A 15,735-nucleotide genomic window follows, 5' to 3' on the forward strand; every position below is an offset into this window, starting at 1 on the left:
CCCATGCCTTGGGCACTAATGCACCCCCATACCATCACAGATGCTGGCTTTTGAACTTTGCGTCGATAACAGTCTGGATGGTTCGCTTCCCCTTTGGTCCGGATGACACGATGTCGAATATTTCCAAAAACAATTTGAAATGTGGACTCGTCAGACCACAGAACACTTTTCCACTTTGCATGAGTCCATCTTAGATAATCTCGGGCCCAGAGAAGCTGGTGGCGTTTCTGGATGTTGTTGATAAATGGTTTTCGCTTTGCATAGTAGAGCTTTAACTTGCACTTACAGATGTAGCGACCAACTGTATTTAGTGACATTGGTTTTCTGAAGTGTTCCTGAGCCCATGTGGTGATATCCTTTAGAGATTGATGTCGGTTTTTGAAACAGTGCCGTCTGAGGGATCGAAGGTCATTCAATGTTGGTTTCCAGCCATGCCGCTTACGTACAGTGATTTCTCCAGATTCTCTGAACCTTTTGATGATATTATGGACCGTAGATGTTGAAATCCCAAAATTTCTTGCAATTGCACTTTGAGAAACGTTGTTCTTAAACTGTTTGACTATTTGCTCTTGCAGTTGTGGACAAAGGGGTGTACCTCGCCCCATCCTTTCTTGTGAAAGACTGAGCATTTTTTGGGAAGCTGTTTTTATACCCAATCATGGCACCCACCTGTTCCCAATTAGCCTGCACACCTGTGAGATTTTCCAAATAAGTGTTGGATGAGCATTCCTCAACTTTATCAGTATTTATTGCCACCTTTCCCAACTTCTTTGTCACGTGTTGCTGGCATCAAATTCTAAAGTTAAATGTTTATCAGTTTGAACATCAAATATGTTGTCTTTGTAGCATATTCAACTGAATATGGGTTGAAAATGATTTGCAAATCATTGTATTCCGTTTATGTTTACATCTAACACAATTTCCCAACTCATATGGAAACGGGGTTTGTACAACCTGGTTCTCAAAACCCATTAAAAACTAGGTGAGTCAGACCAGGAAAGCTCACCTTCATAGAAGTTGGCCTATTCTTCGTAGCCTTTAGGTCTGACAATAAATTACGATTGTGGAAGGACATCTGCTTTTAAGCTGTTCTTGGAGTTGCCAAGGCAACATTGCGAAAATGCAGTAGGGCTGCTCCACAAAGAGACTTTGGAAAACACAATGTCCACGGCATGCAGCCAATGTGGAGTGCGTACGTACTCCAGATAACTTTGTTTTTGTTCAGCACATTGACCTATGCAACAATAAATACACTTTGTGTACTTGGGGCGCACACACATCCATGGGTTGTATTTGCTTTTCTTCAATCCTTTCTGAGGATCAAGGTGGTTCATAGTTTGTGTTTCTTGATTCAAGGCTAACGTCAACATTAGTGCTAGCTTGAACTTCATGTCTGTGCCACCTAGCTGCGTATTTAGTCATTTGGGGGCCCGAGGCAAACCTCGTCAGTGGGGCCCTCATCATAACAAAAACAACATGTATTATGTTGTTAAAATGTGAACTGGACAATAAAGCTTGGCAAATCGTGCAATGAGTAACATTTTATTGTACTTGATAGGATTAACATTGAAATCAACATTTAATAAAGTGTAAGGCATTTTTGGGGGTTCATTATTTTGGACCAGATGTGACGCTATTGTAGCGCTATTATTTTGCAGGCCGGTAGTGTGTGACTGGTGGAAAACAGAGAGCTCTGGGTGATGGCCATGTTTGAATGGGACGGGACTGTTGACTTTAAAAACAGTGCCTCTCCACTGTCTTCGGGGCTCTGATGCAAAGTTCACCAAAATATGGCACTCATTTCAGCTACATGTTGACTCCTTGAGCCTGAATGCTGCTGCTATTGTTTAGGTGCACCCCATTGATCTACTTAAAATTCTCAGTTTACTTGCTAAACATCATACGTTCCAAGGTATAGTAGCGGCGCACACTAATTTAATTGTATTATTACCTTAGTAGGGTTTTTTTTTGTTTGTTTTGTTTTTCTTGGTTCTCTTTTTTGGGTGGGGGTTTCACGTGAGTGGATGCATATGCAAAACTGCAATATATTCATATGTACAGTAATCTATTTATATCTGCACCTTATTGGTCTAGTCACGTCCGTTGTGTCCTTGGGCAAGACACTTCACCCTTGCTCCTGATGGCTGCTGGTTAGCGCCTTGCATGGCAGCTCCCGCCATCAGTGTGTGAATGTGTGTGTGAATGGGTGAATGTGGAAATACTGTCAAAGCGCTTTGAGTACCTTGAAGGTAGAAAAGCGCTATACAAGTATAACCCATTTATCATTATTTATTTATTGTATCCTGCACTACAACGAGCTGATGCAACAAAAGGCCGTTCTTATCTGTACTGTAAAGTTTGAATGACAATAAAGGATGTCTAAGTCTAAATCTAATTCAGTTCAGCAAATGTTGACTTTGATTGCACAAAATCCTTGAAATTGCCACAAATACGCTAGAACTGATCCCGACGAGAGTGGAAGCCATTTTTACTTCTGTAACACTGAATTGCCTGACGTCATGTCCGCATGTGGGTCAAATTGCATTCACATTAGAAATCGCTTTTTTTTGTAATGTGAACGGCAAATAAAACGATCGGATTTGACAAAAAAAGTCAGAGTTGGACATCCAACCCTGCAGTGTGAACGTAGCCTTTTGTCGAATGAACGCAGACCGGACAGTTCAGACTCCAGTCACGTTTGATACATATTTGAAAAATGTGGAATTGCACTGTTCACATTGACATAAAAAATTCGATATGGGTCAGATATGGTCGAAAAAGTCAGAATTTACCTGCAATGTGAACAAAGCCTTAATGTATTTTGATGTGAATGGATCAAAACACAACAAATAAAGAATAGTTTCAACAGTAGAAGACGTTTTAAAAATTTTGGGAGCGTCTGTGTTTGCCTAATTACCGTATTTTTCGGAGAATAAGTCGCCCCGGAGTATAAGTCGCACCTGCCAAAAATGCATAATAAAAAAGGAAAAAAATATATATAAGTCGCACTGGAGCCCGGCCAAACTATGAAAAAAACTGCGACTTATAGTCCGAAAAATACGGTATAAGTCCGTTCCCGGTGCAACATTGTGTGCTGACATGCTGGGCAATGCTGAGAAGCCATGCAGGACAGTTCAGATTACATTCACCAATTGATAACAATTCTCAAAGAACGATACTGAAAAGGTGCTTTAAAATGAAATTGCGATTATGATATGTGCGGGTGATGTTACCTGTATGCTGAAGCCTTTGCGTTGGGCTGCAGGTGTGTTGGCGTAGGAGGAGATGGATGAGCTGGTGTTGATGTCATCGGTGTCGATGTTGTCGCTGATGCCACTGCTCACCGAGCTGCTGTCATCCCAACTGGACACATAACACAGAAAACCCAAAGGATCAGTATAATAGTCTTATGACAAAAGTGACAGCACAGAGGTTGGAAGATGATATCGTCCCGATACGGACCTCACATGTTTTATAAAAGAATCTAAAGCTATCTTTATTGGTGACATGTATTCATAGTCTAATATGCTCAGCCACACAAAAAACTGGGAGGAAAATAAGAATCTGGTGTCTCTGATTGCCTGGAGTTTCTTTCTTCTTTCTTTGTTCTGAATGTAAATGACCTCCGCTTGGGTGCGTGCGCACACACACACACACAATACACACACACACAAGCTGAATGGGGTTGTCTATCACATGAACAAAGGCTCACTGGAGGGGTGACATCATGGTGTGTGTGTTTGGGGGTGTGACGTGCTCAAATAGACCCATCTGAACCGGGCAAACATGCTGGGAGTTGATGCAGAATGAATGAATGTATTTGTGTGCGCATCCGTGTCTATGTGTGTGTGTGTGTTTGACTGGGAGTTAGTTGCGATTTGGCGGGGGACAGGAAGTCAGGGTGGTTGGCAGACATGACTTTGAAAGAACCACAGGGAGGCTGATGATGATGGTCACTGAATGGTTGACTGATCCAGAGAACACACACACATATAAATAGGTCCCAGAGCGCCTGATATTCATGTCCAATTGCAATATGTACAACATAACTAAGAACTGCATAAATGCTGTAAACAACCTGACGGAATGGATGCTCGGAAAAAAACTAAAACCTCTAGCATAATAAATCAAAGAGCAACAGACCAGGGATTCGATAACCTTTGACTTGAAAGCAACCATGTAGGCTCAAAGGTACTGAGAGATTTTGAGCGACCACAGCAGCCACAGGGGAAAGTCCCAAAGAGCATAAAGAAAGCAAAGCAATGAGTCCAGACAGGAAGAAACATGTATGAAAGCCAATAAAGATCTTAAACTGTTCTTGAACAAGACTGAATCAAAGCCATTGCAGGAAAGACATTTCCTTGTCATGCTTTTACAATCAATCACACACACACACAACACACACACACATCTGCATCTACCTGTTCACGGTGCCTGGGTTGCCGTGGGAACCATAGCGCTGCCGGAAAGCATCGAGCTGGACAGAAAGTTTCATGACTCCAAGGCACTGAGAGCCAAATGCCTGTCTCCCTCTGAGCTCCCTCAATGTCTCTCACCCTCTCGCTCGCTCTCACCTTGGCTGAGTTCCTAGATGGAGCTCCTTTGTCACTTGCTGCACTGAAGCTCCATCCCTGGGGTACTGTTTGTCTCTCTCTCTGGACTATCTAAGACAGACTAAAGGGGGGGACAGAGAGGGGATGGATCTGCCCTGCTGCTGGTAACACGAACCACCCCTAGGACTGTTAACTGGTTCACTACTGAGCCCGTACCACTAATAGAGCACACCCACAAACACACACACACACACACACACACACACACACACACACACACACACACACACACACACACACACACACACAGCCCAAGCCCTGACGAAGCCACTTCAGCCAAATTCAAATCAGACGGCAACACAAGTCAAAGCCGCATGATCACAGAGTAAAACTGAAGGACAATCCTCATCCCAGTGTTGCCGAACTGCATTTCCCTGCCGTGGTTTATGTGTGTGTGTTCAACTGTGCAATTTCCCAGACAGATCCACCCTGACATCTCTAATTAGAGATTGGACTAAACAGCGTGGCCCAGCCCACAGAGTCCTGCTGGCAAAGCTACCCGCCAGTTGACAAGCAACCAAGCTTTTTACAGCCAATCACGGGAGACTAGGCATTAACCACGAGCTGCTCCTGGGAGAAAGCACCACTAGGCAGAAGAGGACATGCTCTTATGCTGCTTTTCCATCTTTTGGAATAAGAGGACAAGTAATGCAAAAATAGTTTTTTCCACCTATCTCTTGCATTGTCTTGCCATTAGGATGCACGACGATTATTGCATGATAAACCGTGGTAGAATTCCATACAGTTTCACATTACTTTTTCAGATTTTAAGGATCGTAAAATCGTGATCGATTACTGCACTTTGATAAACCCACTGTGATACTGCTCATTTCCTGTAGAAGCATCTAGCGCGCTAATTGCTAGCTAGCTGAAATGCCAACATAAACACAAGACCCAAAGACTATCTTCAAATAATTCAAAGATTCGAAAATTCAGTTCAGAAGAGTCCGATTCGACTATCAACCTCGCAGTCGATCTGTCAAATATTAAACTCCTCTTCTCTCTTCGTGGGAGGGAGGCAAGTTAAATAGCTACTAAGGGGCCCCGAGTACATAGTTTTTGGCGAGTGAGGGATCACTCTTACCTGCTTACAGAACAATTGCTGCTTCCTGTTGTGACATGTCTAAAAACAGCTGGCCGTGTTTTGCACTCCCCCCATCTCTTACTGTCTAAAAACTGTTTGTCTGCACACAGGATTTAAGAATGTTGGGAGGATGTTTCTACAGACAAGGAGCTTGCCATGCCACAGTCTGAATTTCGGCGTTGGGATTTCGCCGGAAATTGGGCAAGGCTTGCACCAGGGTGCGTTGCCTCAACCAGTAGGTGTCGCTCTCCTCATAACGATCCGTAGGTTCATATACGGAAACATACAACTTTTACTTCCTCTATTTAGTCAAGTTTGATGTCTTCTTGGCGCTTGCCCAGAACCGAAGGACTCACTAAACTATCCAATCTCTACCGTGTTAATTTTTTTTTTTTTATCAGAGTGGGGTTTTTTGAGTTGGAAAAAGTCGCACATAAAATGTATATTTTGTTCACCTTAATAAAAGTATTCCTTTTGTAAGTTTCTTTGATTAACTTACACCCTATAGGGGCTAGAGCTACAGCCATGTGACGGTACTAACACCTGGTGACACAGTCCGTATACAGTACTACATATCATTACAAGCTGTTTAATTCTCAAAAACAAGTGCCATAGATTCAATTGATCATCGACTTTGAGAATCCTTAATCGAAGACAGCCCAAGAAAACACATCAATGTGTTTCTTCTTCTTCTGTTTGTTTTGATTGCACTTTAATACAGTGTTATCACACAAGGAATCAAACATAAACAAAGAATAGAGCATAATTTTTTCAGCAAAACGATCAAAGGCGAACAATGAACTGTTTAAAATGAAATGTCAAAAATGTGATAAGCATCCAATCAAATTACTTTGTTGTTCTTGTTTATAGTCCACAGGCGACATGTTGTCATGGTTTTCTATGATAAGCTGTGATGTATTAACAAATATCATTAACTTTCACATTCATTCCACCTCGGTGATTATTTCTTCTTGCATGTTTTCTTGGTTAAAACATATTTTAAGGTCTTTAAGAGTTTGTTTGACACCAACAAGATAGAAAGTCTCAAAGGGTAAGGACAAGGAAGCGGAGGATTAAAAGTGACCAAGATCAAGATAATACTGAGAGACACTTTGTCTCTAACCTTATGGATTTTTTAGGGAGTGTTTGGATTTCCCTATGGGTCAAAGTTCAGAGGACAAACCTGAGAGAGACAAGTAGAGAGGGGGAAGCAAAGTGTCTGCCAATAGGAGTGCCTGCGTGTGTTCTGAGAAAAAGCCTGTTTGTTTAACTTTTTTGGTATGTTTGTGCCCTTACGGGCTGCAGCCGGTTGGTTGGCCCTGACGTATCGTAACCCACTCTCCTACAAAACCTTGTCCAATTCTGGCACTTGTACACAGGAACTATGGAGGCTCAAATATGCACACGGCCACAACAGAGCTGCAGACCAGAAGTAAGGGGATTTCCTGTGTTGGAGAGGCATCTGCTGGTTCAAACCCTACAGCTGGCCCGTATCACCGCAAATCTCTATCTCTGTCCCCATGGATGGACAGAGAGACAAACAGAGATCAGTGGACTTAAAGACCCTGAGTCTAGGGACAAGGCTGTCACCTCAAACTAGGTGACAACTGGCCTGGATAAAGTCTGCAGACATGGTATTCCTACTGACGAGCCGGTATCGTAGCGTCAGCCAAAACCCAAGAGCACCTGCTAAAACATAGGATAAGGAATTTTGACTTTCGGACAAACCTGCGAAAATACTATTTCTGCAGTATCAGAGCCAAATTTGAAATTGGATTTAGGGAGGTAAGGACTCAAGATTAGAGATTGAAGAATGTTCAACATGTTAGAGAACATAATTGTGTAATTTCTACAGAATAATTTATGTTGTATTTATACAGTACAATCTTTTTTTTGTCCTTATATTAGTTATTTAAAAAAAATCAATTTTTCTGGCAACCCCCCGGCACCTCATTGATGCCTCTTAAAGGGGTTCTATTATTATGACCTGTTGACACCTGTTTTTGTGTATTTAGGAGCCGCAGAAGTCCTGAAAATTTGAAATGAATCCATGGAGATATTTATTAATCAAACGTGCCTTCCTTTGTATTTCCTCCAAACGAGCCGTTTGGAATTGTGATCTGTACATATGGAAGCGGTTTATCCGAATTGCTTTGCGCGAGTCCGCCATTGTAGTCCGACGTGATAGTCAATAAGCTCCTTCTTTTTTCGCTATTCTCTTGTTGTGAAGCAGACTGGCTTGTACATGTACAAACCCCGTTTCCATATGAGTTGGGAAATTGTGTTAGATGTAAGTATAAACGGAATACAATGATTTGCAAATCATTTTCAACCCATATTCAGTTGAATATGCTACAAAGACAACATATTTGATGTTCAAACTGATAAACTTTTTTTTTTTGCAAATAATCATTAACTTTAGAATTTGATGCCAGCAACATGTGACAAAGAAGTTGGGAAAGGTGGCAATAAATACTGATAAAGTTGAGGAATGCTCATCAAACACTTATTTGGAACATCCCATAGGTGAACAGGCAAATTGGGAACAGGTGGGTGCCATGATTGGGTATAAAAGTAGATTCCATGAAATGCTCAGTCATTCACAAACAAGGATGGGGCGAGGGTCACCATTTTGTCAACAAATGCGTGAGCAAATTGTTGAACAGTTTAAGAAAAACCTTTCTCAACCAGCTATTGCAAGGAATTTAGGGATTTCACCATCTACGGTCCGTAATATCATCAAAGGGTTCAGAGAATCTGGAGAAATCACTGCACGTACGCAGCTAAGCCCATGACCTTCGATCCCTCAGGCTGTACTGCATCAACAAGCGACATCAGTGTGTAAAGGATATCACCGCATGGGCTCAGGAACACTTCAGAAACCCACTGTCAGTAACTACAGTTGGTCGCTACATCTGTAAGTGCAAGTTAAAACTGTCCTATGCAAGGCGAAAACCGACAACACCCAGAAACACCGTCGGCTTCGCTGGGCCTGAGCTCATCTAAGATGGACTGATACAAAGTGGAAAAGTGTTCTGTGGTCTGACGAGTCCACATTTCAAATTATTTTTGGAAACTGTGGACGTTGTGTCCTCCGGACCAAAGAGGAAAAGAACCATCTGGATTGTTAAAGGCGCAAAGTTGAAAAGCCAGCATCTGTGATGGTATGTGGGTGTATTAGTGCCCAAGACATGGGTAACTTACACATCTGTGAAGGTGCCATTAATGCTGAAAGGTACATACAGGTTTTGGAGCAACAAATGTTGCCATCCAAGCAACGTTACAATGGACGCCCCTGCTTATTTCAGCAAGACAATGCCAAGCCACGTGTTACATCAACGTGGCTTCATAGTAAAAGAGTGCGGGTACTAGACTGGCCTGCCTGTAGTCCAGACCTGTCTCCCATTGAAAATGTGTGGCGCATTATGAAGCCTAAAATACCACAACGGAGACCCCCGGACTGTTGAACAACTTAAGCTGTACATCAAGCAAGAATGGGAAAGAATTCCACCTGAGAAGCTTAAAAAAAGGTGTCTCCTCGGTTCCCAAACGTTTACTGAGTGTTGTTAAAAGGAAAGGTCATGTAACACAGTGGTAAACATGCCCTTTCCCAACTACTTTGGCATGTGTTGCAGCCATGAAATTCTAAGTTAATTATTATTTGAAAAAAAAAACATGAACATCAGATATCTTGTCTTTGTAGTGCATTCAATTGAATATGGGTTGAAAGTGATTTGCAAATCATTGTATTCCGTTTATATTTACATCTAACACAATTTCCCAACTCATATGGAAACGGGGTTTGTACATGCATCCTAAGCTGTTGCCATTTCTAATACAATGTAACGTGTAGCTCAAACGTATAACCATCATTAAACTCAATATTGAAGCGCTAAAAACTACAACATAGCTGACGGAGAAGAGAAGACGCAGTCAAAGTGGAGGCACGTAAATATGACTGCACACATAGAAAACCGCTTAAAGATGGTCATATAATCTATGCAAACGTTTTACCAAAGAACCACCCGTAGGCCACGAGGAAGTGTTTTAAATGTAGACAAAAATTAACTAGTAAGACCTCGCTGTTCTTGTTTTTTTCCAAATGAGAATCGGTAAAACAATCAATAAACAACCAAATTGGTAAGCATAATCGAAAATGGAATCAGAATTATACAAATCTTGCCAATTCCCATCTCTAGCTGTCTGTTATCTTTCAAAAGCTCCCCAAAATCATGCCTTTACTTCAAATGGTTTCAGCCAAAAAAGCCTGTAATGCTAAGGGTTTAAACAGTAAGTGGAGGAGTAGGTCGGAGAGGCACCGAAGGGGCGGATGAGATCGGAACCCGGCACATTCTGGGCCACAGACCAGGAGGTGTTTGGAATAAAAATGGCACAGCTGTCCTTGTACTGACGTGAAATGACACGACTGGACTTCACGCTCAGGAATGTCTGGTCCTATTGTCTCCTTCTTTGACAAAATGTTTGCCATCTGTATCCAAAAGATTCATCAAAGCTGTAAGACCCCTCCGGTTGCTTCCCTTTTATGCAAACTTCCTTCTGTGTCTCTCGCTCTGTTTGATGTGTCAACAGACTCACATTCACCCGACTGACCCGGATCCACACTACAAACACATTGGACAGACATCTCTGAATACACACATGCACGCATGCGCGCGCACACACATACACACCACTGAATGCACTGCTGCAACAAAAAGGGACATTTAAATGTCAAACTGGAACCAATGTGGAATTTCACCCATGTGTGCACATCCATTACTTTAAATGGCCCCTCTAATGCTGCCAACATTGGCACTCATTTCATAGTTCTGGACCTAAAAATTAGGCCTACAGGTAAAATTCCTCCCAAAATTGACATAATAGTGATTTTAGGCTTGTTTTTTTTAACACGTTTCAGCACATTTAGTTCCAATACAGTATTTTGGTGACCTGCATCAGCCAGCTGATGTCACCTACAGAAGACTGGAGGCAATTTCATATTGCGTAAAATGTGTTTAGGTAGCATCTTCATTCCAAATGACAATATTTTCAGGCAAAATTTTGGCAAATATGTCTGCCATTGTTGCAGGTTGTAACAGTACAACTAAAGAATGGGTTAGCCTGCATACATTTCCAAATGATAGGAATATCAAGTTTGAGCCACTCCAGTCCAAATGGGAAAAACCAAGTGAGAGGAGTGTGATTTGCAGCAATTATTTTAATAATACTGAAATGGACTTTTGATCGGAGTTGAGTTGGAAAAAAATATAAAAGACTCAAGCCAAAAATCAGGAGCACCCTCGAGTTGCGTACCGTATTTTTCGGACTATAAGTCGCAGTTTTTTTCATAGTTTGGCCGGGCTCCAGTGCGACTTATATATGTTTTTTTCCTTCTTTATTATGCATTTTCGGCAGGTGCAACTTATACTCCGGTGCGACTTATACTCCGAAAAATACGGTAATACTGCGTCAGAACCTGCGGAAAAAAACGGTGAAAGAAGAGCAAACCCGGCGCTCAGAAACGGGAGAAAAAGAAGTCAAGCGGTTAGTATTCTACTTTGCGTCCTCTTCTACTGATGTTTCCTTAAGATACTTTAGAAAATGCTTAAAGAGCATGAGGAAACACAGGTTATGGTGTTTATGGAAGAGCAGGCAAGTCTGGAAATGGCGATTTTTATGTTAACCATAGCAGTTTTGAAGTAATCAAGGAACACAGCGACAAACATATGCAATTAAAGTGATCAAAAATATTTTTTTTATATGACTTTATCCACACTGTCTACACGGGGAAATGGAATCCATCCAGTTCTGTCGAGGACGTCACATCAAGAGGAGGCGGCATATCACGTCTTGGGATAAAAAGCGGGAACTCCAAATACTAGAGATGTCCGATAATGGCTTTTTTTGCCGATATCCGATATTCCCATATTGTCCAACTCTTAATTACCGATTCCGATACCGATATATACAGTCGTGGAATTAACACACTATTATGCCTAATTTTGTTTTGATGCCCCGCTGGATGCATTAAACAATGTAACAAGGTTTTCCAAAATAAATCAACTGAAGTTATGGAAAAAAATGCCAACGTGGCACTGCCATATTTATTATTGAAGTCACAAAGTGCATACTTTTTTTTAACATGCATCAAAACAGCAGCTTGGAATTTGGGACATGCACTCCCTGAGAGAGCATGAGGAGGTTGAGGTAGGCGGGGTTGAGGTGGGGGGGGGGTAAGGGGGTAACGGAGAGTGTATATCGTAGCGTCCCGGAAGAGTTAGTGCTGCAAGGGGTTCTGGGTATTTGTTCTGTTGTGTTTATGTTGTGTCACGGTGTGGATGTTCTCCCGAAATGTGTTTGTCATTCTTGTTTGGTGTGGGTTCACAGTGTGGCGCATATTTGTAGCAGTGTTAAAGTTGTTTATACGGCCACCCTCAGTGTGACCTGTATGGCTGTTGACCAAGTATGCATGCATTCACTTGTGTGTGTGTGAAAAGCCGTAGAAATTTTGTGATTGGGCCGGCACGAAAAGGCAACGCCTTTGAGGTTTATTGGCGCTCTGTACTTCTCCCTACGTCCGTGTACTTAGCGGCGTTTTAAAAAGTCATACATTTTACTTTTTGAAACCGATACCGATAATTTTGAAAGCATTTATCGGCCGATAATATCAGCAGTCCGATATTATAGGACATCCCTACCAAATACAGTTAGTTATCTACCGATTACTCAAAACCAAAACTGATATTATGGGAAATAAATGCAAGATTAATTTTCAGGAGCCAAAAATACATTAAAAAACTGACATTTTGGTCATCTGGACGCTATGGGTCCTTTGACACAGAAACTAGTCAAATATTGTCACTGTGCTGGAAGGAAGTGCAGGGCTACACACCTGTGGCCCATTGTTTTGGGACCCCTGAGGCTGAAATAATAAATAATTGGCAGTTGTATTGGTTTGCTGTCACAAGATAAAAACAAGCTCTCTCCTTTCATTCTCATAAATGGGTCAACAGATGATCCACCATGACATATCCATTGCTGGTCTTCATTTCTCCGTAAATGTTCAGCTAGAATATTGAATGCAGTAATAATTACATATAATAGTCACAGTCAATCTATGCATGTTTTAATTAATACAGTATCAGCAAATCCTTTCTAAGAAGTGGGTCACAGCATGAGTTTCTTTGTAAGACCAGAAGAAGTATACCATGATATAAACTGACACATACATGCATACATTCTTTACACTGAACTAAACAAGAAAATAATTATCTGTATATTACTCATCATTTCCATAGGGGGAAACCAATGTGAGTTGTGAGTTATGAATACTTTGGTTTGGTTCAAGTTAATCTCGACTAAGCATACACATCCATCAATTTTTTTTACTGCTTGTCCCTATCCAACATGTCAAAAAATTAGAAGAATAGCTTTTGAGGCTTAAGGGAAAAGGGGACATTTTTTTGACCTGGTGCAGATGATAGCTGGTCCACCGACTTGGGAAGCAAAACATGTTCTTGCCTTGTGTTGGGACAGATGTTTCTATTAAAAAGCTCAGAGGGAGTAAGGATGTGCGCCACATGTAGCCAACCACCGCATCATTTTCCAATAATGGCTAATAACAAATGATAGAACAACATCTAAGAATGATGGATACTAATGCTTTAAGGGGGATGATTAAATATGGTTGGTGCATAAACCGTGGAACCTCAATTTTGAGATACGAGCTGTCTCTCTGCTTTTTTATTATGCTTTAAGTTGTGAGCAGAAATTTGAGTTCCGAGCATCCCAGCTGCTGGCATTATTTGTCAACAGCCTACAGCCAGAGATCGACACAATCCACCAGAATTGAGAAAGTGAGTGCGAAGGAGAGTGCCAAGAATAGAAGAAGAAGTGGATGGCATTCACAGAATCCGAAAAAAACATCAATAGCAGCATCGTCAGTCTGCACCACTCAGCCTTAGCGCCTAAACAACACGTTGGATATTTATCTATGAAAATATAGAGAAACTGCCAAATGGTTTGCCAGATGTATTTCAGTTTGTTCTGTCTAGTGCATACTTGCCAACCTTGAGACCTCTGATTTCGGGAGGTGGGGGGGTGGGGGGCGTGGTCGGGGGTGGGACAGGGGCGTGGTTGAGGGCGGGGTTAAGAGGGGAGGAGTATATTGACAGCTAGAATTCACCAAGTCAAGTATTTCATACATATATATATATATACAGTATATACATACATATACACATACATATATATATATATATATATATATATACATCCTGTAAATATGTAAACAAAACTGTGTTTAGATAATTGATACTTCAAACTTGCATAAATAAATCTTAAGGAATATAACATAACTTGGCTTCTGTGAGCTTCAAAATGTAATGAATAAAATGCTAAAGTTGTTGATAAACAAGCAATTATTTTAATAATTAAATATGGTCATTTTAAATGAATTATTATGATCATTTAAAATTAATGATTTCAAACATGTTTATTTTAATGTATAATTCTATGGCTGGATGTAATTAGGAGTCAGAAAAAATACAAATAAAAATACAATTAATTTTGATGTTTTTAGCAAAATATAGTAAAAATGTATTTTTTTAATTATTTTTTTTAATTAATAAATATATTTATTTTTAGGTAAGATAAACATAATAATACAATTTATCTCTAGTCTGGATGATTTAGTTCTTGTCACCCTGTTGTCCTCCCGTCATAAAGAAAAGGCTGTCCTGACTCAGGTCCGCAGGCCACGCCCCCTCCAGCTCCGGCTGAAAATCGGGAGATTTTCGGGAGAATATTTGTCCCGGGAGGTTTTCGGGAGAGACGCTGAATTTCGGGAGTCTCCCGGAAAATTCGAGAGGGTTGGCAAGTATGGTCTAGTGACTCTACATCAGTGCTTCTAAAATATTTTCTATTACGCACCTCCGTAGAAAAAATAAAATATTTCACCCCCCGCACCCCATGACTATAAATAGTATAATTTGTATATAACATTGTTATAACTATAACTCTGCATAACATTGTAAGCTTATTAACAATAAGGGAAACCACAGTCTTTCCTAGTCCCACCGTGGTTACAGTGAAGCCAAGTGCTACGTACGCTTCATTATATTCTGGTACGGCCAAAAAAGCATATTACCCGAGGTCACACACGACCCCCCTGGCATCGCACCGTGCCCCCCCACCTCCCAGGGAGTCCGCCCCACTATTTGAGAAGGACTGCTCTACAATTGATCTATTATTGATCAAGCGTTAGCCTTACTGTACTGTACATGTCGGTTGCCGTCAACTCAAAGATGTCTGTGTACAAAATTAACAATAACAATTCCTATTGTTGCAAGATAGGGAAGCAAGCTTAAGAAGACACCACTTTAGCCTACTTCCCAAAGTAAATCATGTACATTATTATTACATTACTCCATAGAACGACTGTCATTTGTAGTACAGTCTTTTATATTGTTTTTCAAACAATATTTATTGTCTAAAACTTTCTTTTTTCTTTTTAAAAGGCATGTCACATGTTAAAGTTGTGGTATTTTTAGGGGGCCAAGCCCGTATTGTATTAATTTCAATTACTTTCAATGGACTGGGCCGATTTGAGATGGAAGTGTTTTGAGTTGCAAGCTTGGTCGTGAACCAATTGATCTTGTACAGTAAGTTAAGGTACTACTGTATTCAATTTAACGCCTGTTTCCACTGACCTCAGCTCTTTCAAAGATCATAACACAAAACAGCATGCGATTAGTTACCAAAACACGTCATACATTTCACAAAATAATGCACTAAAATCGGTGTAATGTATCACCGGACAACAAAAACACAATAGATTTGTGCGCACTGCACGGTTGAGATACTAGATATTGTGTTTCAAGTGCAAGCTTGGGAGAACAGTTAACATATGCGATAAGGTAGCCTGTGCTGCTGAAAGCCATATCTTGCAAAAGACAAATACACACACTAAATGCTTATATCTGCATAAATATGGCTGGAGGGAATTCACACAGGATTTTAAAGGAGTAAAAAGCAGTC

The 15,735-nt window shown here is 40.9% G+C and overlaps 1 protein-coding gene across 1 annotated transcript in view; it reads right to left on the reverse strand.

The window, feature by feature from the left end:
* The window catches only part of nav2a (neuron navigator 2a), a 260,418-nt gene that overhangs the window by 71,222 nt on the left and 173,461 nt on the right, over positions 1–15,735 (reverse strand). Inside the window, exon 12 of the mRNA XM_061974799.1 lies at positions 3,234–3,363. Coding sequence (XP_061830783.1) covers positions 3,234–3,363 — 130 coding nt within the window. The remainder of the gene's footprint in view (positions 1–3,233; positions 3,364–15,735) is intronic.

The sequence above is a fragment of the Nerophis lumbriciformis genome, linkage group LG15 (genome assembly GCF_033978685.3).
Source record: "Nerophis lumbriciformis linkage group LG15, RoL_Nlum_v2.1, whole genome shotgun sequence".
NCBI classification, from domain to species: domain Eukaryota; kingdom Metazoa; phylum Chordata; class Actinopteri; order Syngnathiformes; family Syngnathidae; genus Nerophis; species Nerophis lumbriciformis.